Source organism: Leptonychotes weddellii, chromosome 5, assembly GCF_054177405.1.
Source record: "Leptonychotes weddellii isolate Sample4059 chromosome 5, ASM5417740v2, whole genome shotgun sequence".
Lineage (NCBI taxonomy): Eukaryota > Metazoa > Chordata > Mammalia > Carnivora > Phocidae > Leptonychotes > Leptonychotes weddellii.
Window position 1 is genome coordinate 21256105 of NC_138373.1, and position 22363 is coordinate 21278467.

Below are 22363 nucleotides of genomic sequence, written 5' to 3' on the forward strand. Positions count from 1 at the left end.
AAAATCATCCCACCTTAATGTAAAGAAGGACAAAAACCACAACAGCATCTCAATTGATGCAGAAAAAGTATTTGACATGATTCAGCACTCTTTCATGATAAAAACACTCAACAAACTAATAACAGAAGAAAATTACCTAACAGAATAAAGGCCATATATGAAAAGCCCACAGCTAATATATTCAAAGGTGAAGGGCTGAAAGGCTTTTCTCTAAGACAAGAAACAATGATGCCTGCTCTTGCCACCTCTATTCAACACAGTATTGGGAGTCCTAGCCAGAGCAACTAGGCAAGAAAAAGAAATAAAAAGCATCCAAACTGGAAAGAAAGAAGTAAAATTATCTTTGTTCACCTATGAGATGTAGAAAACCCTGAAGATTGCACAGAAACACTGTTAGATAAATGACTTCTTCCAAGTTGAAGGATATAAAATCAAGACACAAAAATCAATTGTGTTTCTATATACCAAAATGAACAATCAGAAGAGGAAAGTAAGGGGGGGAAAATCTCATTTACAAAAGCATCACAAAAGAATAAAATTCTTAGACATAAACCTAACCAAGGAGATGAAACACTCATAATGCTAAAAACTACAAAACACCGCTGAAAGAAATTTGAGATAATAAATAGAAACATTCCCATGTTTACAGAAAGGAACACAATACCATTAAGATGTCAACAGTACCCAAAGCAACCTACAGATTCTATGTAATCCCTTTTAAAATTCTAATGTCATTTTTTTTCTACTGTCAGGTTTTTTTATTTTAGAAATAGAAAAAAAAAATCATCCTAAAATTCTTACGGAATCTCAAATAATTTTGAAAAGAAGAACAAAGTTGCAGGACACAAGTTTCCTGATTTCAAAACATATTAAAAAGTTACACTAATCAAAACAGTATGGCAGTGGCATACAGACATATAGACCACGGAACAGAACAGATTTCAGAAATAAACCCTTGTGTATATGGTCAAATGATTTTTGACAAAAGTATCAAGACCATTCAATGAAAAAGCATAGTCTCGGGGCACCTGGGTGGCTCAGTTGTTAAGCGTCTGCCTTTGGCTCAGGTCGTGATCCTGGGGTCCTGGGATCGAGCCCCACATCGGGCTCCCTGCTCGGCGGGAAGCCTGCTTCTCCCTCTCCCACTCCCCCTGCTTGTGTTCCCTCTCTGGCTATCTCTCTCTCTGTGTCAAATAAATAAATAAATAAATCTTTAAAAAAAAAAAAGAAAAAGAAAAAGCATAGTCTCTTTAACAAAATGGTACTGGAAAAACTGGATATCCACATGGAAAAGAGGGAAGTTGGAACCTTATCTTACATATATATAAAAATTAAGCCAATATAGATTAAACACCTAAAAGTAAGATCCAGAACTAGAAAACTCCTAGAAGAAAACATAGAGTTTTGAAAAGCTTCATAATATTGGATCTGGCAATGATTTCTTAGGTATGACATCAAAAGCATAGAGAACAAAAGCAAAACAGACAACTTTTCAGTTCATCAAAACACACAATCAGCAGAGTGAAAAGGCAACCTATGGAATGAGAAAATGTCTGCAAATCATGTATCTGACAGGGAATTAAAATCCAGAATATATAAAGAATATACAGAATATAAATATATAAAGAACTCCTAAAACTTTAACAAAAACCCAGTTTGAAAATGGGACTTGAATAAACATTTCTTAGAAGATTATATACAAATGGCTAGCAAACACAAGAAAAAAAGGAGGTTCAACATCACTAATTACCAGATGACCATGAGATATCACCTCACACCCATTAGGATGGCTACTATCAAAAAAAAAAAGAGAAAAGTAAAAGTGTTGGCAGAGATTTGGAAAAGCTGGAATTCTTATGCACTTTTGGTAGGAGTATAAAAAATGCTGCAACTACCATGGTGAATACTATAGTAGTTTCTCAAAAAATTAAAGTATCTTTAAAAAATAACTATTTAGTTGCACCTGGGTGGTGCAGTTGGCTGAGTGTCTAACTCTTAGTTTCGGCTCAGGTCATGATCTCAGGGTCTTGAGATGGAACCCTGCATCGCTTAAGACTCTCTCCCTCTTCCTCTGACCCTCCCCTCCTAATCTAAATAAATCTTAAAAAAAAAAAAAAAAACTAAAGCAAAATAACAACATGTAGAAGTAAAATGAATGATGGCAACAATGGCACCAAAGCTAGGAGGGGAAAATGCAAATATATGGTTGTAAGGTTCTTATATGTGAAGTGGTATATCATTATTAAGGTATTAAGGTAAGTATGGTAATTAAGGTAAACTATGATAAGTTAGACTATAAATCCTAACGCACCCACTAAAATAACACAAGGAATCACAGTTAATACACTGCCAAAGGAGATAAAATAAGATCATAAAAAATACTTCATTAACTCAAAAAAATAAATAAATAGAAAAAAAAAAGAGATGGGACAAATAGAAATCATAGCAAGGTAAGAGACTTAAACCTAACAACATCAAATAATCGTATTAAATGCAAATAGCCTAACTACTCCACTTAAAAGGCAACGATTGTTGGATTGAATAAAAATGCAAAGCCTAACTGGTCACTACAAGAAACCCACTTTATTTTTATTTATTTATTCAAGAAACCCACTTTAAATATAAAGATATAAATAGACTAAATGTAAAATAAAAAAATATATACCAGGTCAACAATAAACAAAAGGAAGCAGGAGGGGCTATATTAACACCAAAGTAGAAGTCAGAATAGAGGGGAGCCTGGGTGGCTCAGTCAGCTAAGCGTCTGCTTTCAACTCGGGTCATGACCCTGGGGTCCTGGGATCAAGCCCCGCATCGGGCTCCCTGCTCAGTGGGTAGTCTGCTTCTCCCTCTCCCTCTCCCCCTGGCTTCTTCTCTCTCTTCCGCTCTCACTCTCTCAAATAAGTGAATGAAGTCTTTAAAAAAAAAAAAAAAAGAAAATGTTTCCAGGGATAAAGGAGGCCTATTTGTAATGATAAAGGGGCCAATTCATCAGGAAAACATAATGCATAATGTTTATGTGTCTAATAGGAAAGCTTCATTATACATAAAGCAAAAATTAACGAAAACTCCAAGAACAAAGAAATCCACAATTATAGTTGGAGATTCCATCTCTCAATAAATTTAAAAGGATTCAAGTAATTCAAAGGACCTAAGTACATTCTTTTTTTTTTTTTTCAAAGATTTCATTTATTTATTTGACAGAGAGAGACACAGCAAGAGAGGGAACACAAGTAGGGGTAGTGGGAGAGGGAGAAGCAGGCTTCCTGCTTAGCAGGGAGCTCGACACGGGGCTCGATCCCAGGACCCTGGGATCACGACCTGAGCCAAAGACAGATGCTTAACGACTGAGCCACCTATTCATTCAGTTCAGAATTCTTAATTTTCCTTTTGATTTCTTCTTTGGCTCATGGTTTTTTAGAAGTGTGCTATTTATTTTCCAAATAATTAGGGATTTTCTTGAGATCTATTCCTGATTTCCTAAATTCTCTATCGTCCAAGAATGTACTTATGTCCGGGCGCCTGGGTGGCACATATCTTGTGCTAGAAAGGAAAATGCTCAAAAAAATTATGGGTCCATGTCACAAGGACAAAGGAGCCAACTTGAAGGGGCTACCACTAGCCAAATCTGTGAAGTTTGAAAACCAAAACAATTTAATACAATCATAAATTATAAACCAGTGAACTAAACAGGAATCCATGAGACCACACAGAATGAATGAATGAATAATAAAGGAAGGACTCTTCCTTTTGTTGTCCATCTGTCCTTTATTTTTATATAACTACATATTTATTTATATAAAAATATATATTTATATAAATATATATTTGTATAAAATAATACATATATTTTAGCAGCATACCTGTTTTTATTTTTTTTGTATATTTTATCCATAGAACTTTTATAGAGTCAAAATTTTAAAACTTAGAGAAGGAAACAGCAAAGTAATTTGTGGCCCTTATTTTTAGCTGATTCATTTTGCTATTTTTACATTCAATATTTAAATTTGTGCACATGCACACCAATTTCTCTAGAAATTTTTCCTGCTTGCATCTCAGACTTTCCTTCTTCCTTAAATGCATCCTTTTAAAACTTTTTAGTAGAGTTTTTTGGTCATAAAATGTTCTTCTTTATCTGAAAACATACTTATTCCACTTTCATTTTGAAACAGTTTTGCTGGGTAGACTTTTGTAAGTTGAAAGTCATCTTCGTTGGGACTTGGAAGAATGCTTTCACTGTCTTCTGATTCCTGTTGCTGCTGTTGAGAAATTGGCCGTTAATCTATTTGTTGCTCTTTGAAGGTGATTTTCTTTTCTCTGGCTTGCTACCAATATATCTATTTGTTTGGGAGGTAATAAATACAATTTCCCTGCAATATGTCTAAATGCAATTTATTAATTTTTTTTAATGTGATTCCTTATTTATACTGCTTGTAATTCACTGGGCCTCCTGAACCTGTGTTCACATAGCTCTGGTTAGTGGAAGAGGTATCCTTTCTCCTGTTCAAGAAACAGTAATCCAGAGGATGTCACTTCTGCCTTCCTAGGAATTCTTTATTATTTATTTACACTCTATTCTGTATCTTCAACTCTCCCTTTCTCCCAGCTCTTTCCCCAGCGGCTTCTAGCGCTTCCTTCGAGAAAATGAAAACAGTAATAAAAAAAGCATGGAGATTATCGAAGTCGCTGACATATTCCGTTGAATGTGGTCCCCTCAGCTCCATCCCTTAAGAAGAATCTCCATACTCGCATGCATCCTCAGATGAGGTATTCCATGTTGACAGATCTCTCGCCTCCCACAAAAAATCAGTACTCTTGCTTATAGACTGTTGAACTAACAACTAGTAAATAGGAAGGAAGTGCTAGAGTTGGAAACCGTCATTGTGCAACCATCAGGTAGGAATCAACAGTTTTTGCTAAATATAAGCAGGGTATTTTTGATGAAAAGCAGGATTGGTGCTATTCTTAAATTATCTCCTCATATTACTTATTAGAAGGGACAAAAGTAGTAAATCTACAGTGGAGAAAGCAGACAATATCTTGTTAAGGTCATCAAAATAAACAGCACAAAATAAAGAACAGATGGACAACATGTGCCTCTGAATGTGATACACTGAAAAGGAAACATGATTTACAAGTATTTTGGTAAAGAATGCATAACCTGTGTCTAATCATGGGGAAACAAACCCATAATGAGGAACATTCTGGGTGGGGTGACATGCAACATGTATTACTTAAAATTACCATGAAAGACAAAGAAAGGTCAAGGGATGTATCCAGATTAAAGGAAACTAAAAAGATAGGACAACTAAATGCAATATGTGACCCTAGTATAGATACTGTTCTGAAGCAAAAAGAAATGCTAAAGGACATTACTGGGTCAACTAAGAAAACTGGAATACAGATGAAATTAGAGAAAGGTACTGTATCAATATTAACTTTACTGACATTTATTACGGTTATGTAAGAGAATATTTCTATTCTCAGGAAATATACACTGAAGTATCTAGAGGAAAAGGGCCATGATCTATGAAGCAACCAAATGGTTTCAAAAATAAAATGTCATATAGAAAGAGGAAGATAGAAATAGCAAGGGAGCATAAGCATGCCAGCACACACACAAATAAAGCAAATAGGGCAGAACATTAACAGAAGATGAATATAGATAGAAGGTATATACCACCATTCATGCAAGTTTTCTGTAAGTTTGAAATTCTTTCCAGATAAAATTAAAATATATATAGAGATCTTCTGAATAAAATGACCTCAGTTCATGCTGCAATACATCCCTTCAACTTTCACATACAGCAATAATAGATAAAATTTAAGAAGAGAAAACCAAAAAAATAAAGTCAGGCTAAAATTTAACTAAGATAAACATCTCTGTAAGCCAGAAAAAGAACAGAAATTCAAAGTTGTGTGCAATACCAAAGGTGGGGTCTGCAAGCAGACACTGGCAGCTGACAGTTCTGCTCCGGTGGGGTAACTGGGACTAAAAGTGCTCCATATAACATGTGAGACAAAAGCCAGACTTGATAATGATAGCCAGGGTTGTTGATGAAAAAAAACTTGATGCTTAGCATGAATTTCGGCTTTGAGCACAACCTTCAAAGAGACAGCAGGTCACTCACCTCTTTATTTGAAAGGCACTTAATAGTTTGACAGTTTCTGGCAGAACAAAGTTCACTAGTTTCTGCTTCCTGGGTCAAGAAAAGGAGCTTCTGACCCATTAAGTCCAAGCATTCTAAAACACTGTAAAGAAGTAGAAGAGATCAAGGGAAGAACAACAGTTTTCCCTAACCTAAGACTTACTTCTCTGTACTTGCACTGTCTAAATAAGGTAGCCACTAGCAACATGTGGCTATTTAAATTAAAATTAGTATCAAATAAAATTACAGTTCAGTTCCTCAATACGCATTAGTCACACATACTGTATTGTGTGGACCTTACTGGACAGCACAGATCTAAAACAATTCCATCACTGCAAAAGGCATAATGGACAGTATTGCTCTATATTTAGGGGAAGAAAGGATAAACATGAAAAATACTCAAAGCTCTCTAACAAGTTTATATTCTAACGATCTGACATATTTATTATGGTGTGCTGATGAACTCCTTCCAGGCCTGTTTTTTGTTCTTCCCTAATCTGGGCAATACATCAAGGCTATAGGTGACTCTTCTAATCAAAATACTCACTAGTCTATCATCTCCCCTAATGCTACTTAGTTCACTATATTTCAATGTCTTCCTTTTTGGTAAAAGAGTTAAGACCAGTCATTACATTTAGAAGATAAGAAAAACAAATAGGTACTATTTAGGGTGGAAGGTAAGGGTATTTTTCCCTCCATGGTTTTTGTGATGGTAGAATGTTATTCATACTATTGGTAAACACTTCTCAACAGACTCAAAAAAGGAAAAAAAAACTCACAAGTTGTGTAAATAAGAAACCAGACACTCTATTTGTTTTTGTTCTTGTTTAGAACTGAAAAATATTACCTTGTGTTTGGCTGATAAACTATTTCTGCTGTATTTCTCAGCTCTTGGCCTGCTGCTAACAATTCTTGGTGACTAGCTAGTGCCTCCAGATTTAGTTCTGCAATCTTGAAGAAAATAAAATGGTAAAAATCATCTAATTCCCTACAAAGCATTTGAGTTTTAAAGTAAAATAAAACACCAAAAAGCAAAAAAATCCAAGAAAAGCCCACTCAAGTGGTGTTCTCTACTTCTGTAGACAGTGGCTTTGCCATTGCCATAGTCCCAGGTTGGCTTCAATAGCTACCAGATGGTTTCTGACCGCTTAGCCAAGAATGGCAATCTGTTACCAGCTGCTGATGTTACATGAATATGGGAAAGGGCCAAGTAAAGCTAAGTATAAAGTGATGGCAATTTGGGCTCATCACTGATCCCACAGTCACTTAAAATTTACTTCTTTGTGAACATACAACTTTTGGAAATTATAAAAAAATGGCCTTTACAGCAACATCAAAAAAAGATCTTTTATTGGTTTAATACAAAATCAGTTTATTCTTCTTCCATAAAGTGGGAGACCACTTGGGAGTTGCAACGTAGAGCGTGAGATCCAAACTATTATCATTATTTATATAACCCATAAGACATTTTAGAATGTCTTTCTACCACTGTGACACAAAACACTATTCTGGATGCTTATGATTCTACACAGACTACAATTTATTTCATAGTGGAGTCATGACAGAACATATCATGCAATGGGACAATCTAATAAGTTAGAATGCATTCTAACAATGTCTGTAAGAAACAGTCTCCATCAACGTCTCCCTTATGTGCTGTTCTAATCTACACCCACCGAACTGCTGCTGAAACAATAGCATGCTCCCCTCACCCCAAAAGAGCAAAATTCTATGTAGACTTTTCATAATTATTACAATTATCAGCATACAATGAGCCACACATTATAGTGCTTAATATATTCAAGGCACTGTACTAACAGCTTTATATAAAATATCTCATTTACCCTCACCAATATCCCAGAGAAATGTGTTTCCATTTTACAGACGTAAAACTGAAGTTCTTTAGAGAAACTGACCCAGATTATGTAGCTAAACACAGTACTATCTTTTTTCCTTTAAGATTTTAAAGTAATCTCTACACCCAACATGGGGCTCAAACTCACAACCCCGAGATCAAGAGTCACATGCTCCACTGACTGAATAAGCCACGTGCCCCTGTACCATCTTTATTTAAAAACAGATAAGCCCAACTTCAGAGACTACATACTTAACTACTACATTATGCTAGTCATACAGGTCTTAATTCCAAATGCTCAGCTTGAATTACACTCCTACTTTTGTACAGAAAGGTTAACAACATGAAATGGTCTGTGACTACCTGTTCTAGTCTCATAATTTTAAGAAAAGCAAACATATAGGTCAAAGATACTAACCTTCCTTGGGCCATACTTAAGGAAATACCGAGCCAATTCAAGGGTGGTTCTAGCATCTTCTATGGCATCATGACCAAGCCTATCTGGACACTGTATATCCTTCCTGGAAAGTCAAGATAAAGCTGACATACTCGACAGCATTTTCAATGATAGGTTCTTTGAACCACCTCTAATATTCTGGTTACATGTAAAATTTCAGCAATCTGATAATCAGATTTTATCACAACAATCAAGATTCCTTTATTTCTAAGTGCCAGGAGAGTACCTGGAGTAAGAGGCACTGATGACGTATAATGATCAGGAATGCCTTTGTCTACAGCAAGCATATCATCTGGACAAAAGGCTACCCAATAAAGTCTCTGGCCACTCCCCAGTCAACACCTTGCCTCATTCTTTTAGATGTAATCACTATTTAAAGTCACCTTCCAGAAATTTTATATTTGCAATCAAGTGTCTATAGGTACTTAAATTTTTTCTTGGTCTTTTTCAAAAACCTTAAAAAAGTACGTATGTTTGTGTCTATAAATTTATCTAGATCTAATCTATATCATACTGGTATCTAGGCATATATAGATCTTGTTCTGCATCTCCATTTTATTCTCAGTAGTACTTTAAGAGAGTTCCTTATTAGCACATACAGATCCATCACATTCTTTTAACAGTAACAAAGTATTCAATAATATAGATAAATGTAATTTATTTAACCACTCCTACAGAATATTTGCAGTTTTTGGCTGTTTTAAACCATACTATAATGAACATCTTCATACACATGTGTTTGTACATAAGAAGATACATTCAGTATAAGAACATTATGTTTTCAAATTCTGGTTAACTTTTCTGACGGTTCTGTCCAGTTCTATCCATCAACCCTCAGATGTGAATGTAAACCCCTTTTAGTATTCCCATAGTTTCTTCATCTCTGAGTCATACTTCTCTGGAGTTAGGATCCCAGGATTCATAAGAAGGGAAAAGAATAATGTTTACAGACTAAGAGGGAGAACAGAGACCCTGAAATTTGCAATATGCATTAAATAAGAAATCATATGTTAACTTATATGCAACTTGTCAGGACAATATTATAATATGCAAACAACCTACCCCAAAATAGCTTTGGCTAAGAACTTTAGCTTAAATCTTCTGCCCTGCTCTCTGACATAAAGCAATGATGTATCAATAACATATGGATGTATCATCTGAGGAGGAAAGAGAATAGAATGAGTAGCATCCTATGCTAAAGGAAAAAACAAGTGGGCTGAGGGAATAAAAGAACCCAAGACTTTAGATTTGAAATAAATGGAAAAGGCATATATACTGGAAAAACTAAGTCAGATACTCACTTTCAGTGCTCTGAGATCCAAGTCTAAGGAATGGCCCACTAACACAGCATCAGGAGGAAGCAGTGCTTTTAAATGTCTCTGTACATCTTTGAGTTTGGTTGTCACTGGGTTAAGAATCTTCTTTGTGATTCCTGAAAAGCTTTCAATAAAAAGAGAGAAATGGACAGGTCAGGATATTAATAGGTTTTCCTCCCTGAAAAGTCATTTCAAAAGAATATTTTTAAAAATTAATATATGCTCAGTTTAAAAAGGTTGAAAATACAGATAAGAGGAAATTTAACCCAAAATCCCATGACCCAGGGATGATCACTTTTTACATTTTAGTAAATATCCTTTCATATTTTTTGATACATATATTCACGTGTATATATATATATATATATTTTTTTTTTTTTAAAGATTTATTTATTTGAGAGAGAGAAGCAGAGAGAAAGAGAGGGAATCCTCAAGCAGACTCCCTGCTGAGTGCAAAGCCCCTGATGCAAGGCTCATCCCAGGACCCAGAGATCATGACCTAAGCCAAAATCAAGAGTTGGATGCTTAACCAAATGAGCCACTCAGGCGCCCCCATGTATAGATTTTATTATTTTTATTTATTTATTTATTTTAAAGATTTTATTTATTTATTTGACAGAGAGACAGCAAGAGAGGGAACACAGGAGGGGGAGTGGGGAGAGGGAGAAGCAGGCCTCCCACCGAGCAGGAAGCCTGACGCAGGGCTCGATCCCAGAACTCTGGGATCATGACCTGAGCCGAAGGCAGATGCTTAATGACTGGGCCACCCAGGTGCCCCTGTATATATTTTATTTTTATAAAAATGCAATCATAATGCATGTTACTTTATAACATGATTTTATCATTTGCCATATATCATTAACAAGTTTTCACATCAATAAATCTATTTCAACACATCCTTTTAAATGGTTAGAGTATTCCATTATATGGATTTCACATATTTTAACCAATCCCCTACTACTTTCAGATGTTTATATTCCCATATTTTTGAAATATTGTGACAAACAAGCTTGTACATACATCTTTGCCACAAATGACTGTTCCCTAAGAATACTGTCTAATTATGTCTGCTAATAAGACAATCTTTATTACTATCATGGCCTCTCTGTGCCTAAGGTAAGCAGAATCTATAGATGCAACTTCAAGAATAATGTTTTACTAGCTTTTCTTTGCCTAATCACTATAATATGTACATTCTGAAATTACAATTAAAAAGAAAGACTAAAATTTTTGAGCTTCAAATTTCTGTTATGGAAAAACTTTGTTTTGATTTTTGAGGTCAAGGCAGCTTAAGCTGTAAATCATTTGACTGCCAAATGGTGATTTGCAGATTTTTCAAATGAAGTCTTATCAGAGAGCAAAACTCCAGCTGTTTGGCAGTTGCTACATAATGATTACAACTGGGAGACTTTAGACAAGGAAGATCTGCTTACTTAACGTCACAGGAAGACTAGAGAGCAAGAGGGTTAAAGAGCTTTATACAGTGACATTGTGCAATTTCAGTTTTAAAATTTACAGTTGTGCTACCCCAGCCTTGTCTTTGATAACATAAAAGTAGATAATACCTAAACCAACAGAAACTACAAAGTATTCCTGTTGTCATATTCCACTCTAGTCTGCCAGTACTAGGGATGGCAGAAGGCAAGGTGAAAAATACCTGGTAAGGTAGTCCATAATCTTGTTGTCAGGTTTAACGAGTTCATCCATAACACAGCAGCCTCCTTCAGCAACCAGTGAGATGCGTGTTAGCTCTCTCCCCTTGGATGTGAGGCACTGAAAAACCAGGCCATAGTCAGACTGCTGAACTGTGGAGGCTCTTGCTTCCTCTCGTTATTAACAGTATCTCAATTGCCATCAACTGTAATCTACTGGAGTCCCAGTGACAATGGCACAACCTTTGCTAACTAGAGAGCCCAGTATGAATAAAATTAAAGCTAGGCAGACTGCTGAACATTTCATCTAATTGCTCTGAAAAGGATGTGCTCAAGGAAGATGGATGGAAATAACATCATTCATCATTTTACCATTTATTGTGTATGACATCCCAGTATTAGCCGAGTACCACTAGAAAGTAATTTTTTATTAATATGCTCTATTATCATCTAATGCAATACTAAACATGATGAAGTACCTCTATTATTATCCCCACTTCACAGAGGGAGAAGCTGAAAATGAGAGGTTACAGAATTTGTCCAAAGTGACAACGCCATTGATAGGCAAGGCCAGGATACACACTCTGATATGAGATTCGAAAACTTTAGCTCTTAGCCATTCTGTTAAGAAATGAGAGACTGGTACCTGAGTATTGATAGGGGATGCCCTGTCTTTGAAAGGAGACTTACTAATTAGACAAAGTAAAACACAAAGGGAGCTTGAGGGAAATCCTACTTCTGATCTTAAATGTGTAAAACTAAGCCAAACCAATAGCAATTGAGTCAAAGTCTTTAGGGGAACAATAAAACCCTGTTCAAAAGACAGAAGGAGTAAACTTATAGTAAATGACAGAGATTTGGTTAAACATAACAACTAGTTAAAAAACTTATGTGATATTTATTCTTCATCCTGGAGCATATATCCAAGTTTTCTAAAATGTGAGTAAAAGGGTCTACTTTCAGTTATTTAAACCAAAATATTGGAACTAAATGCACTGGTTCACCGGTGCATTAGACTCAAGAAATCATCTTCTCTAACTAGACTCTAGTTTGTAACCCTCCAGGTGAAACATTAAAAGTAGTACTTACCATTTCACAGTCAAGTCCAAAGAGAGGACTGTTGTCTGTTATAGAACCATTACATTTGGTAGGTACAAAGTTTTCACAGTCAGGAAAACCTAGGAGGAAAAGAAATAAAGTATCTGCCTTTAAAACTAGAGATGATAAACATCACTCTTAGATTCATTCACCGAGGGAAAACTGAAATACCGTATTTGCTGGACACCTTCTCTGTTAGACACTTGAAATATAAAAATTATATGAGAGACAATGTCGGTCCTCAAGTTTTTCTCCATCTGCTCATTTTTATAATCTGGGAGAATACTACAGGCTGCTCTTATAGGGGACAGTAGAGCCTGGACTTCTTGGCAGTTACCAAGTAACAATTTTTCCTCCATATAAGAAAAGATATTATAACTAAATTGTAGCTGTGGCTTCTGGGTGGCTCAGTCAGTTAAGCATGCAACTCGATTTTGGCTCAGGTCATGATCTCAGGGTTGTGAGACTGAGCCCCACATTGGGCTCCACGCTGGATATGGAGCCTGCTTAAGATTCTCTCTCTCCTCTCCCTTCCCTTGTGTGCTTGCACGCTCTTTCTTTCTCTCAAAAAACCCAAACCAAAACAAAAAACACCTAAATTTTGGCTAAATCCCAAGTCACTGGACCTTTTCACGTAGGCACTAAAGGAGGATAATAAAGTATGCAAAAACTGCACGTAGCATCTTTCTTTCCTCAAGAAAAAGTAGGAATGAAATTCCATCACAAAAGAGATCTAAAAGGATTTCACTGTAGGCAGAAAGTAACATTCACCACGTGCACCTCTGCACCCAACTCTACCCTTGAGACTTCCTGAGATCTCTGTTCAGAAACATGCCTGCATTTTTCTGGAATCATAGCCTGAAAATTCCCTACAGGAACCCACCTATAGGCTTAAGGTACCCCCTCCATTGTGTACCCTTACTTAGTCAATAACCAGGCATATTCCGCTCAGGGGTCCCAAAGTGTTTGAACCATTGAAAATTCTTACCTTCAGACAGAGGCTTAAACAGTATAAATACCTAGATCTTGTATGACAAGAAACAAAGTAGAGTTTGAGGAACTTTGACCAGTTTCTGTGTCATAGTACCTCAAAATTGCCAACTAATTACAATTAAAAGAATCAAAATATGGTCTAGGCCAGAAAAGAGAGGCAAACCCAAATCTGGGAGACTTTATACTTGCTGCCCTTATCTATATGATTAGTAGCAATAATAACAAAAAATAACTTTTCAAAAGCACTATGTGCCACCCAACATGCTAAGCACTTTTGTATACCTTAACTCATTTAATCCCCATGGCAATCCATGATATATGAGCTATTAACTCCATTTTACAGACAGCATATGAAAAGATGTTCAACATCATCAGCCATCAGAGAAACAGAAATCGAAATCATGAGATACTGCTTCACACCACTATAATGGATATAATCAAAAAGACAGAATAACAAGTTGTTGGTAAGAATGTGCAGAAACTGAAATCCTTATACATCACTGGAGGGAATGTAAAATGGTACAGCTGCTCCGGAAAAAGTTCTTCAAAAGGTTTATCAATTACCATATGTAACCCAGCAATTCTACTCCTAGGTATATACTTCCCCAAAATGAAAACATTATGTCCACACAAAAATTTGTACCTGAATGTTCATAGCAGTATTATTCATAATAGCCAAAATGTGGAAACAACCCAAATGTCCTTCAACTAATGAATGCAGAAAATGTTGTATATCTATATAAAGAATATCATTTGAATGAAAATAAATGAAGGTGACAGACGGCAGCTACACTTTTAAGCACAGCATAATCACAGAGCTTTCAGATCACTATGCTGTAAACCTGAAACTAATGAAATACTGTGTGTTAACTGCTATACTTCATTAAAAAAAATAATTGCTTGTTAAATCTTAAAAAAATAGTAAGTAGGATTAACTGAAAGATACGAGTTTTCATATACGGATGGTGCCACACGTATTATTTTCAAACTAAATTTGTATATCTATACCCAACGTGGGGCTCAAACTCAGAAACCTGAGATCACGAGTCTCATGCTCGTCTGACTAAGCCAGCCAGACTCCCCCAAAACTAAATTATATTTAATCTTACTAAAATTAAATTTAAAATAAAAAGAAATTTAAAAAAAGAATGAAGTACTGATACATGCTACAACATGGATGAACCTTGAAGACTTTGTTAAGTGAAAAAAGCCAGTTACAAAGACCAGATATTGTTTGATTCCATTTATATGAAATATCTATAATAGGTAAATCCACAGACAGAAACTAGTGATTGCCTAGGGGGTAAGGGTGTTGTGTGAAAAATAATAGTACAGCATTTCTTTTGTGGTGTGAAAGTAGCCTAAAACTGATTATGGTGACGGTTGTAAAACTGTAAATACACTAAGAACTACTGAATTGTATTTTGTTAAATGGGTGAATTATATGGTATATTAATTATATATCTCAATAGAGTGGTTTTTTTAAAAAGAAATTTAACATTACTGCTATGATTAAAAGGTAATAAAGAAAATAAAATTAAATTAAAGCATTTTTGTTAAATTCCTGCTACATGACTGACCAAGACTCTGAGCCCAGACTTGTTCTATTCATTGAAGAAAATGAAGATGGGGTATGGTGGGGTAAGAGGAAGACTGGAAGTACTAGAGAAGTGTTAAAGACATATTGACTTCCTTTTAATATAGTAAGAAGGAATGAAAGAAAACTGAAAAAGGAATAACTTTTCTCCCAGAATATTTCAATGATATTTAAGGTCATGTTTATGTACTATCCGAAATCATCACTTTACCAATCATAGTACACATCTACACTTATAGTGTTTCCTTATTAATATAAGATGGACTAAGTCATTTGGAAAGCAGCCAAAACAATGAATTTTCAACAGTAATAGTTTAAAATAAACTGTTAAATATTCTTACATTGTTACCAACATCAGATTAAATACAAACCTACCCTGTAATGGAAAGTGAAATGTTTTCATTTCCTCCTTTGTGAGAAGGCATCTGGTTAAGCCCACTTTCTTAGAGCCATACTTTTGAATAATAGGGTCATTCTGCAGGTTGATGCTGACTTTTGAACTGGCAGAAGGTAAAGACCCTGAAACAAAAAGAACAATTAAACTTATGTCAGAATGTGTGTTCAAGAAGGGACACCTGGGGGCGCCTGGGTGGCTCAGTTGGTTAAGCGACTGCCTTTGGCTCAGGTCATGATCCTGGAGTCCCGGGATCGAGTCCCGCATCGGGCTCCCTGCTTAGCAGGGAGTCTGCTTCTCCCTCTGACCCTCCTCCCTCTCATGCTCTATCTCATTCTCTCTCTCAAATAAATAAATAAAATCTTTAAAAAAAAAAAAAAAAAAGAAGGGACACCTGGGTGGCTCAGTCGGTTAAGTGTCCGACTTGATTTCAGCTCAGGTCTTTATCTCAGAGTGGTGGGATCAAGCCCCACATTAGGTTCTGCGCTCAGCACGGAGCCTACTTATCCCTCTCCCTCTGCTCCTCCACACTCCCCTGCCCGCCATCCAGCTTGATCTCTCTCTTAAAATAAATAAAATCTTAAAAAAAAAAAAGAACGTGTGTTTAAGAAACCTCAAAGGACATATTTCTAAACCTGTGTCAGGTAAGCACAGTGAAGATCAAAAGACGTATAAGACCCACTCCCAACTTTAAGGGGCCTGTACTGTAATATAGTTATAGGAACATAAAGAGAGTATAAGTCTCAAATGGGTTGTAATAATAAAAGCCATAGGGGTGCCTGGGTGGCTCAGTCGTTAAGCGTCTGCCTTCGGCTCAGGTCATGATCCCAGGGTCCTAGGATCGAGCCCCGCATCGGGCTCCCTGCTCCGCGGGAAGCCTGCTTCTCCCTCTCCCACTCCCCCTGCTTGTGTTCCCTCTCTTGCTGTGTCTCTCTCTGTCAAATAAATAAATAAAATCTTTAAAAAATAAATAAATAAATAAATAAATAAATAAATAAAAGCCATAAAAGGGAAAGGAAGAAAAATACACTGGCTGGGGTGGTGAGATACGGTTCAACAGAGGAAAAGATTAGTTGAATCTTGAAGAAAAAGCAGAATTTAGAGAGTTGGTGTCTTAGACCTGCCCATCACAGTGCCTGCCACTCCTAACAGCCCATTCTAGCTAAATCTATTCCACCCCTAGCCACTTGCTCAAGCATCAGCCTATGCTTTAAGCAGGAATGGTCACCGATTGGATTGAGAGTGGGAACCTGGCTTAAGAGAGACTCATCTACGGGTGCCTGGGTGGCTGTCGGTTGAGCGTCTCTTATTTTGCCTCAGGTCATGATCTCAGGGTCCTGGGATTGAGCCCTGTGTTGGGCTCTGTGCTCAGCATGGAGTCTGCTTGTCCCTCAACCTCTGCTCCTCCCCGACTCATGCTCTCTTTCTCTCTAAAATAAATAAATAAAATCTTTGAGGAAAAAAGAGACCCATCTATAAGTAGACCAGTAAGTTGATATTCCTAGCCAAGACATGCTCAAAAGGGACAATGGTAATTAGCTAAGCTGATCCGATTGCTTGCTTCCAAAATCAAATTAGGAAATACAGATAATTGCCCATGAAAGGGCACTTAGACTCCTGATAGCTTTCTAGTCTACATGCATCCTTTTAATAATATCCCTCTCACTTAGGATGGCCTGAATGAGTATCTGGTCCTTGTAACTAAAGAAGTCAAAATACTGTAAATAGAAAAGAGGGGATTCCAGGTAAGACAGAAATGTACAAAGCAAACTTGGTTATGGTAGTGACTAGACCAACTGAGAATTAAAAAAAAAAAAAAAGTCTGTGTAGGAGAGCAGTATAGGAAACAAGGCTGAGGAGTATAACAATGAACTGTAGGCCACTGCAAATGCCAGACTCAAGAGTTTGGACTTTAGTCCATTATTCAATAAATAATGGACAGCAAGAGAAAGTTCCTAAGATGGGAAATGGCATAACAGTATTTAAGAAAGATCAACCTCAAAGATAATGTGGAAAATGGAGAGAGAGAAATGAGAAAAAGTTTTGCAGAAATTCTGGACAAAAAAAAAAACCAACAAAGAAGAAAAAAGATTAGTCTGAATCAAGATGGTGGAAAAGATGGAGGAAAAGGGATATATGAAAGAAACAGTACACAAGAAAAACCGATAGAACACAGTGATAAAATAATTCAGTCAACAAGTACTTACTAAGTACTTATTATATACCTGGCATTGTTCTAGCCACGAGAGATTCCTCAATGAACAAAGTCAACAAAATTCTCCATGGAACTGAAATTCTAGTTGGGAACATGGACAATAAATAAATATATAATATGTCAGGTAAGGAATAAGGACCACAGAGAAAAGTAAAGGAGGGAAAAGAGGAGAGGGTGTACTGGGGCAGGAAAAGAGTTACTGTCTTAAATTTTATAATCAGGGAAGATCTCTCTGGTAAAGTGACATATGAATAGATATTCATAGGAGCAAAGGGAATGAGCTATGCAGACTGGGTACAGGGAGCGAAAAGAAAAGTAATTCTAAAATTCAAGACTGTTGTCTTAGAGAAAATTGATACCAAGAGAAAGGCGATTTGAAGATGGGAGCCTGTTATGTTATTTAAGGATAAGAAAAATGCTTTTAGCTATGTTATGATTGAGGGGACAGGGGAATATCTAAGTGGCAACATTCAGCAGGCAGTTGAAAATGCAAGCCTGGAATCTGGGACATCAGACCTAGAGATAAAGATACAGGCGTTAACCAAAGAAGAGCGATATGTCAACTTGGGGAGATATATAAATATTTTGTGGGGTTTTTTTAAAATTTTTTGTTATGTTAATCACCATACATTACATCATTAGTTTTAGATGTAGTGTGAGATATATAAATATTTTGAAGGAAAGACTGAATTGAGGGAAGATCAGTGTTACAGACTATGCTTTGGGACTCTGATATTTAGAATGGGAAACAAAGTGAAATCCTTAAGAGGATAGAGAACTAGCCATAATTCTCTGACTCCTCAAAGTCTACAGAATAAAATCCAAAGTCCTTAGCATGACATTTACAGCCTGCAGGACAGAGCTTTAATCTACCTCTCAGCCTCATCTCTCACCACTACCATCCTCCCCCAACTATCTTATTCTAACCCATCCTCCTCCAATTATCCCCAACAATCTATATTCTTCAGCCACATCAAATTTCTTTTTTCTGATGATTTCTTTTGCAATGCTATGTCTTTACATGAGCTTTGAATCTAGTAATGACTACTCTGTTATTTACTCAAAAATGTTTAAAATACAGTGGAGGTCAAATAAAATACAGAGGCAGGTCAGATACAGGCATCTAGTAGAAGGAGAGGGGAACAGTGGAAAGGAAGTCAGGGGTCTTTAAGACAGGATAATAAGAAGCACAGTCCTAGAGGAGATAGGAAGGAATCACTGGCTTTTCACCACTTTTTCACATCCCCTCAGTGTAACTATTATTTCTGAACACACACAAAAAAGCATCACTGAACAATACTTACCTTACTATGTCCAATGAACTCTATCGAGCAAGTTCTTTTCTATTCCATCACTTACCTGCTTCCCCCTACAAAAACAGAAGGTTAACTACAACTTACTCACGGACACAACCCATCGTTTGAAAAACTGCCATCATGGATATTTCTCTTTTAGATGGCCAGCATCTTAACCTCCTGCCTACTCCCCACTGTGAGTAGTATTAAGGGTGTCCTTTCCATTAGTCAAAGGCAAGATCTTCCTTCCCATCTGTACACTCGTGGGTACAAAGACCCACTGACAGTTTAAAAATTATTCACAGTTTTTTATAAGAGTCCAATGTTAAGTGATATGCAGGGATAGCCTATGCTATCGCACCTAACCAGATGGTTTCTGGGGCATGAATACGGGCTATGGTTCCTGCTCTCTATTCTCCCGAGGTACTTATCCATTTTTTCTTTAAAAAAAAACCCTGCTTTTCTGTTTAAGGTAGTTAGAATTGACCTTAGTTGTTTGCAAGAATAAACTTGACTGATAAACCCACTTATAAGCATATCCATAATGTCTTTTAGAACGAGCAAATCATCAAACCAGAGTCACAGCCATACCTTCCACCATCTTGGATAGATCCCCCGTTACTTGTTTCTTTTGCAGTCCAATGATATCAGCTAGGAAATTAGATGATGGTGGTGGCAAGCGGAATTTCTGAAAATACATACCAAGTTTTTATAAAAGTGCTTGAAAGCAGTTAAAATATTGTCAAAGACTTTTCACTTTTATTGTCAGCTCAGTGCTATGAAAGGTCTGGACCTTAATTGTTTGTATTGCAAAATGAGGACTGTTTCCTTAATGTGTAAAAGTGACTAGGTAATAATAATAATAATAATAAAAGTGACTAAGTAAGTGAAGCCACCTTTATCCCAGCTCAGATATTTTATTTGGTTCTGATTACACATTGGAAACAAAGACAAACATTACAGAAATGTATAACTCAGAAAAGGAAAGTCCCTTATATTTTCCAAGCACTTCTGTATCTATTATACTTTAGTGGACAGCTTGCCAAGTAGTTAGGACAGATGACACAGCAAAGCTGAAAGGTTGAAAGCTCCAGCCTTAGGCTTACCTTTGCCGAAATTCCAGCTCCAACACTTACTAGCTATAACTTGGACAAGATACTTACAGTTTCCTCACATACAGAAGATATTTATATCTCTCACAGAACTACTGTGAAAATTAAAGATGATGCATGCAGAATGATTGATGTAGGTCCTAGCATATATGTAGCCTTTGATAAATGAAAGCAAAAAAGAAAACGGAGACCCAAGGAGATTAGGACTCACCAACTCAAATCCCTCAGCAGTAAATGGATGAAACAGTCCAATAAAGACTAGAGGTGGCTATGGGAAGGAAAATAGAGAGCACATGCCTCTTCTAAAGATGAAAGCCGCTATTCAGCTCCAGATACTGTTCTAAGGATGTCTAATCTTGTGATGTTGTCAAGAGGCCAAAAAACACAGACTTACGTAAAGTGTATAATTTCTGAAAACATCATAACCCGAATAAAACAGGATATATCAGCCTGGGGACTACGTATAGATTGTAATCTGGTAATAAATATTTTGCCTAAATTATCAAAGAAAATCAGAGGCAAACCTAATCTCAACAAGAGATCTCTGAATCTTAATCTTTCTTGCTTTCTACAACCTCTACTGCTTGTTCAATCAGGTTGCCAAAGAGCACAGTTTGAGACATGCACTAGTCTTTGGATGAGAGGACTCAACTCAGGCCCTGCTACAAAGTTTTCTTAACTTACGTGTCTGAATGACTTTCGGAGAAATCCAAATTCCAAATAGAACCTGTAAAAGTGTAGCTGGCTCATTCCCTGCAGTACAAAAACCACCACGTTGTTCAGGTGGTTTTGGTGGAAAAGTTGGCACCAGCTGTTGAAAAATCAAACCAACACAGCTAAAAGTGATACCATCAAGTGAGTTATAGACATACAAAAGGGAAGGGTGCAAAAACAGCAGTGAGCAAAAGTTAATGGAGTTCACCATTACTCAATGACTGCCTGGCAAAGAACAGCTATTACTGTACAGAATTCAAATAGAGATCTCTTGAGATAATAGTTTATTGCATTCAAATCAAGTACGATACCAAGGGAAACACAATGCATTCAAATCCAAAATCCTATTACGATTTGTTTTAAATTGGAAATAAACTCATTTTACAAAGGCATAACCTCAAGATCCCAAGCTGCTGAATCCTTCCTAAGCTAGTAATCACATGACTGGCTTTAAGAAAGCCAGTTTTAGATAAATTGACAGACTACTGGCAATATTTGTTAATATAGAAGATGGCTTTTGAGTTATCTAGCAAATCTCCCTTAGATAGATACGTCTGAGAAATTAAAAAGTTTTGAAAAATTTTTTATTGGTACATACACAAAAGCAATTTTCATTAGACATTTAACAATGGCATTGAAGATATCAGAATAGTGTAATTCTTTTTGTCCCTTAATGTAAAAGGAACAGAAAAGATTAACTGGGATTCTTAACACATGATCATGTTATTTTCAATTGGGTCTCCACTAGGGGTTACAAACCAAAATACCTTTAAGCGGTGTTGGGAAAGGTCAGTGAAAAGATATGACTGCCAGCTAACATGTCACCTGGACCCTGGCACCTGAAGGCTCCTCACCCCCTTCTTCTCTGGCCTTTGAATGTGGGTTCTGCTTGTCTTTCCTGATCCCAGAGGCTGCTCCAAGGACATAGCCTTGAGACAGTGACGTGGTGTTGAAAACACCTGCATGGTTCATATGACTGAACCCAGTTAAACCCTCTATATAAACTTTTTTAAGATTTGACAGGCATGTGTAGGGATCCATTTGTCTTCCTCCTGCCCAAGACAAGCCTTGTATGTAAGTTCCCTTCACTTATTATTAAAATTGCCACTTACCAACCTGGAACAGCCTGCCTCTTTCTTCAGTCTCTCCCTGCCCTCCAAGTAAGTGGGGCAGGTTTCAGTTTACACCCAGGAAGCTCCCAAGAGGGTTGCAAACCAAAAAGTAGCCAGACAGATAATGTAAATAAGGGAAGCAGGCCTTATTTACCAGTAGGTGGTACACTAAAGTGTACATGCCCCATCTATAAGGGGAAGGCCACTGTTCAGCTTTGACAAATTGTTGCCATTTGGGAATACAGGGATAAAATTGCCACATCTTAGAAATTTTTGAAGAAATAAAGTATCTGGATTTTTTTTTTTTTAAAGTATCTGGATTTTAATAAAAGAATTCCCAAATTAAATGTTGGCAACTCCTATAAAGAAAAAATGTAGGGGGTGCCTGGGTGGCTCAGTTGGTT

General features: G+C 36.6%; 1 protein-coding gene and 1 long non-coding RNA gene across 11 annotated transcripts in view; one reads left to right on the forward strand and one right to left on the reverse strand.

The window, feature by feature from the left end:
* Nucleotides 1-22363, reverse strand: part of REXO5 (RNA exonuclease 5) — a 66710-nt gene that overhangs the window by 38476 nt on the left and 5871 nt on the right. For all 10 annotated transcript variants that reach the window (XM_081819892.1, XM_081819886.1, XM_081819894.1 and 7 more), the window contains exons 4-13: nucleotides 20818-20944; nucleotides 19613-19709; nucleotides 15493-15636; nucleotides 12519-12607; nucleotides 11435-11550; nucleotides 9763-9901; nucleotides 9524-9618; nucleotides 8423-8525; nucleotides 6997-7100; nucleotides 6132-6252 (exon numbers count right to left, since the gene is read on the reverse strand). In XM_081819892.1, the coding sequence (XP_081676018.1) occupies nucleotides 6132-6252; nucleotides 6997-7100; nucleotides 8423-8525; nucleotides 9524-9618; nucleotides 9763-9901; nucleotides 11435-11550; nucleotides 12519-12607; nucleotides 15493-15636; nucleotides 19613-19709; nucleotides 20818-20944 (1135 nt within the window). The remainder of the gene's footprint in view (nucleotides 1-6131; nucleotides 6253-6996; nucleotides 7101-8422; nucleotides 8526-9523; nucleotides 9619-9762; nucleotides 9902-11434; nucleotides 11551-12518; nucleotides 12608-15492; nucleotides 15637-19612; nucleotides 19710-20817; nucleotides 20945-22363) is intronic.
* LOC145721569 (uncharacterized) lies at nucleotides 1218-20884 on the forward strand. Its single transcript, XR_014145325.1, has 2 exons — nucleotides 1218-4302; nucleotides 4619-20884. It is a non-coding gene; the product is annotated as an uncharacterized LOC145721569 (long non-coding RNA).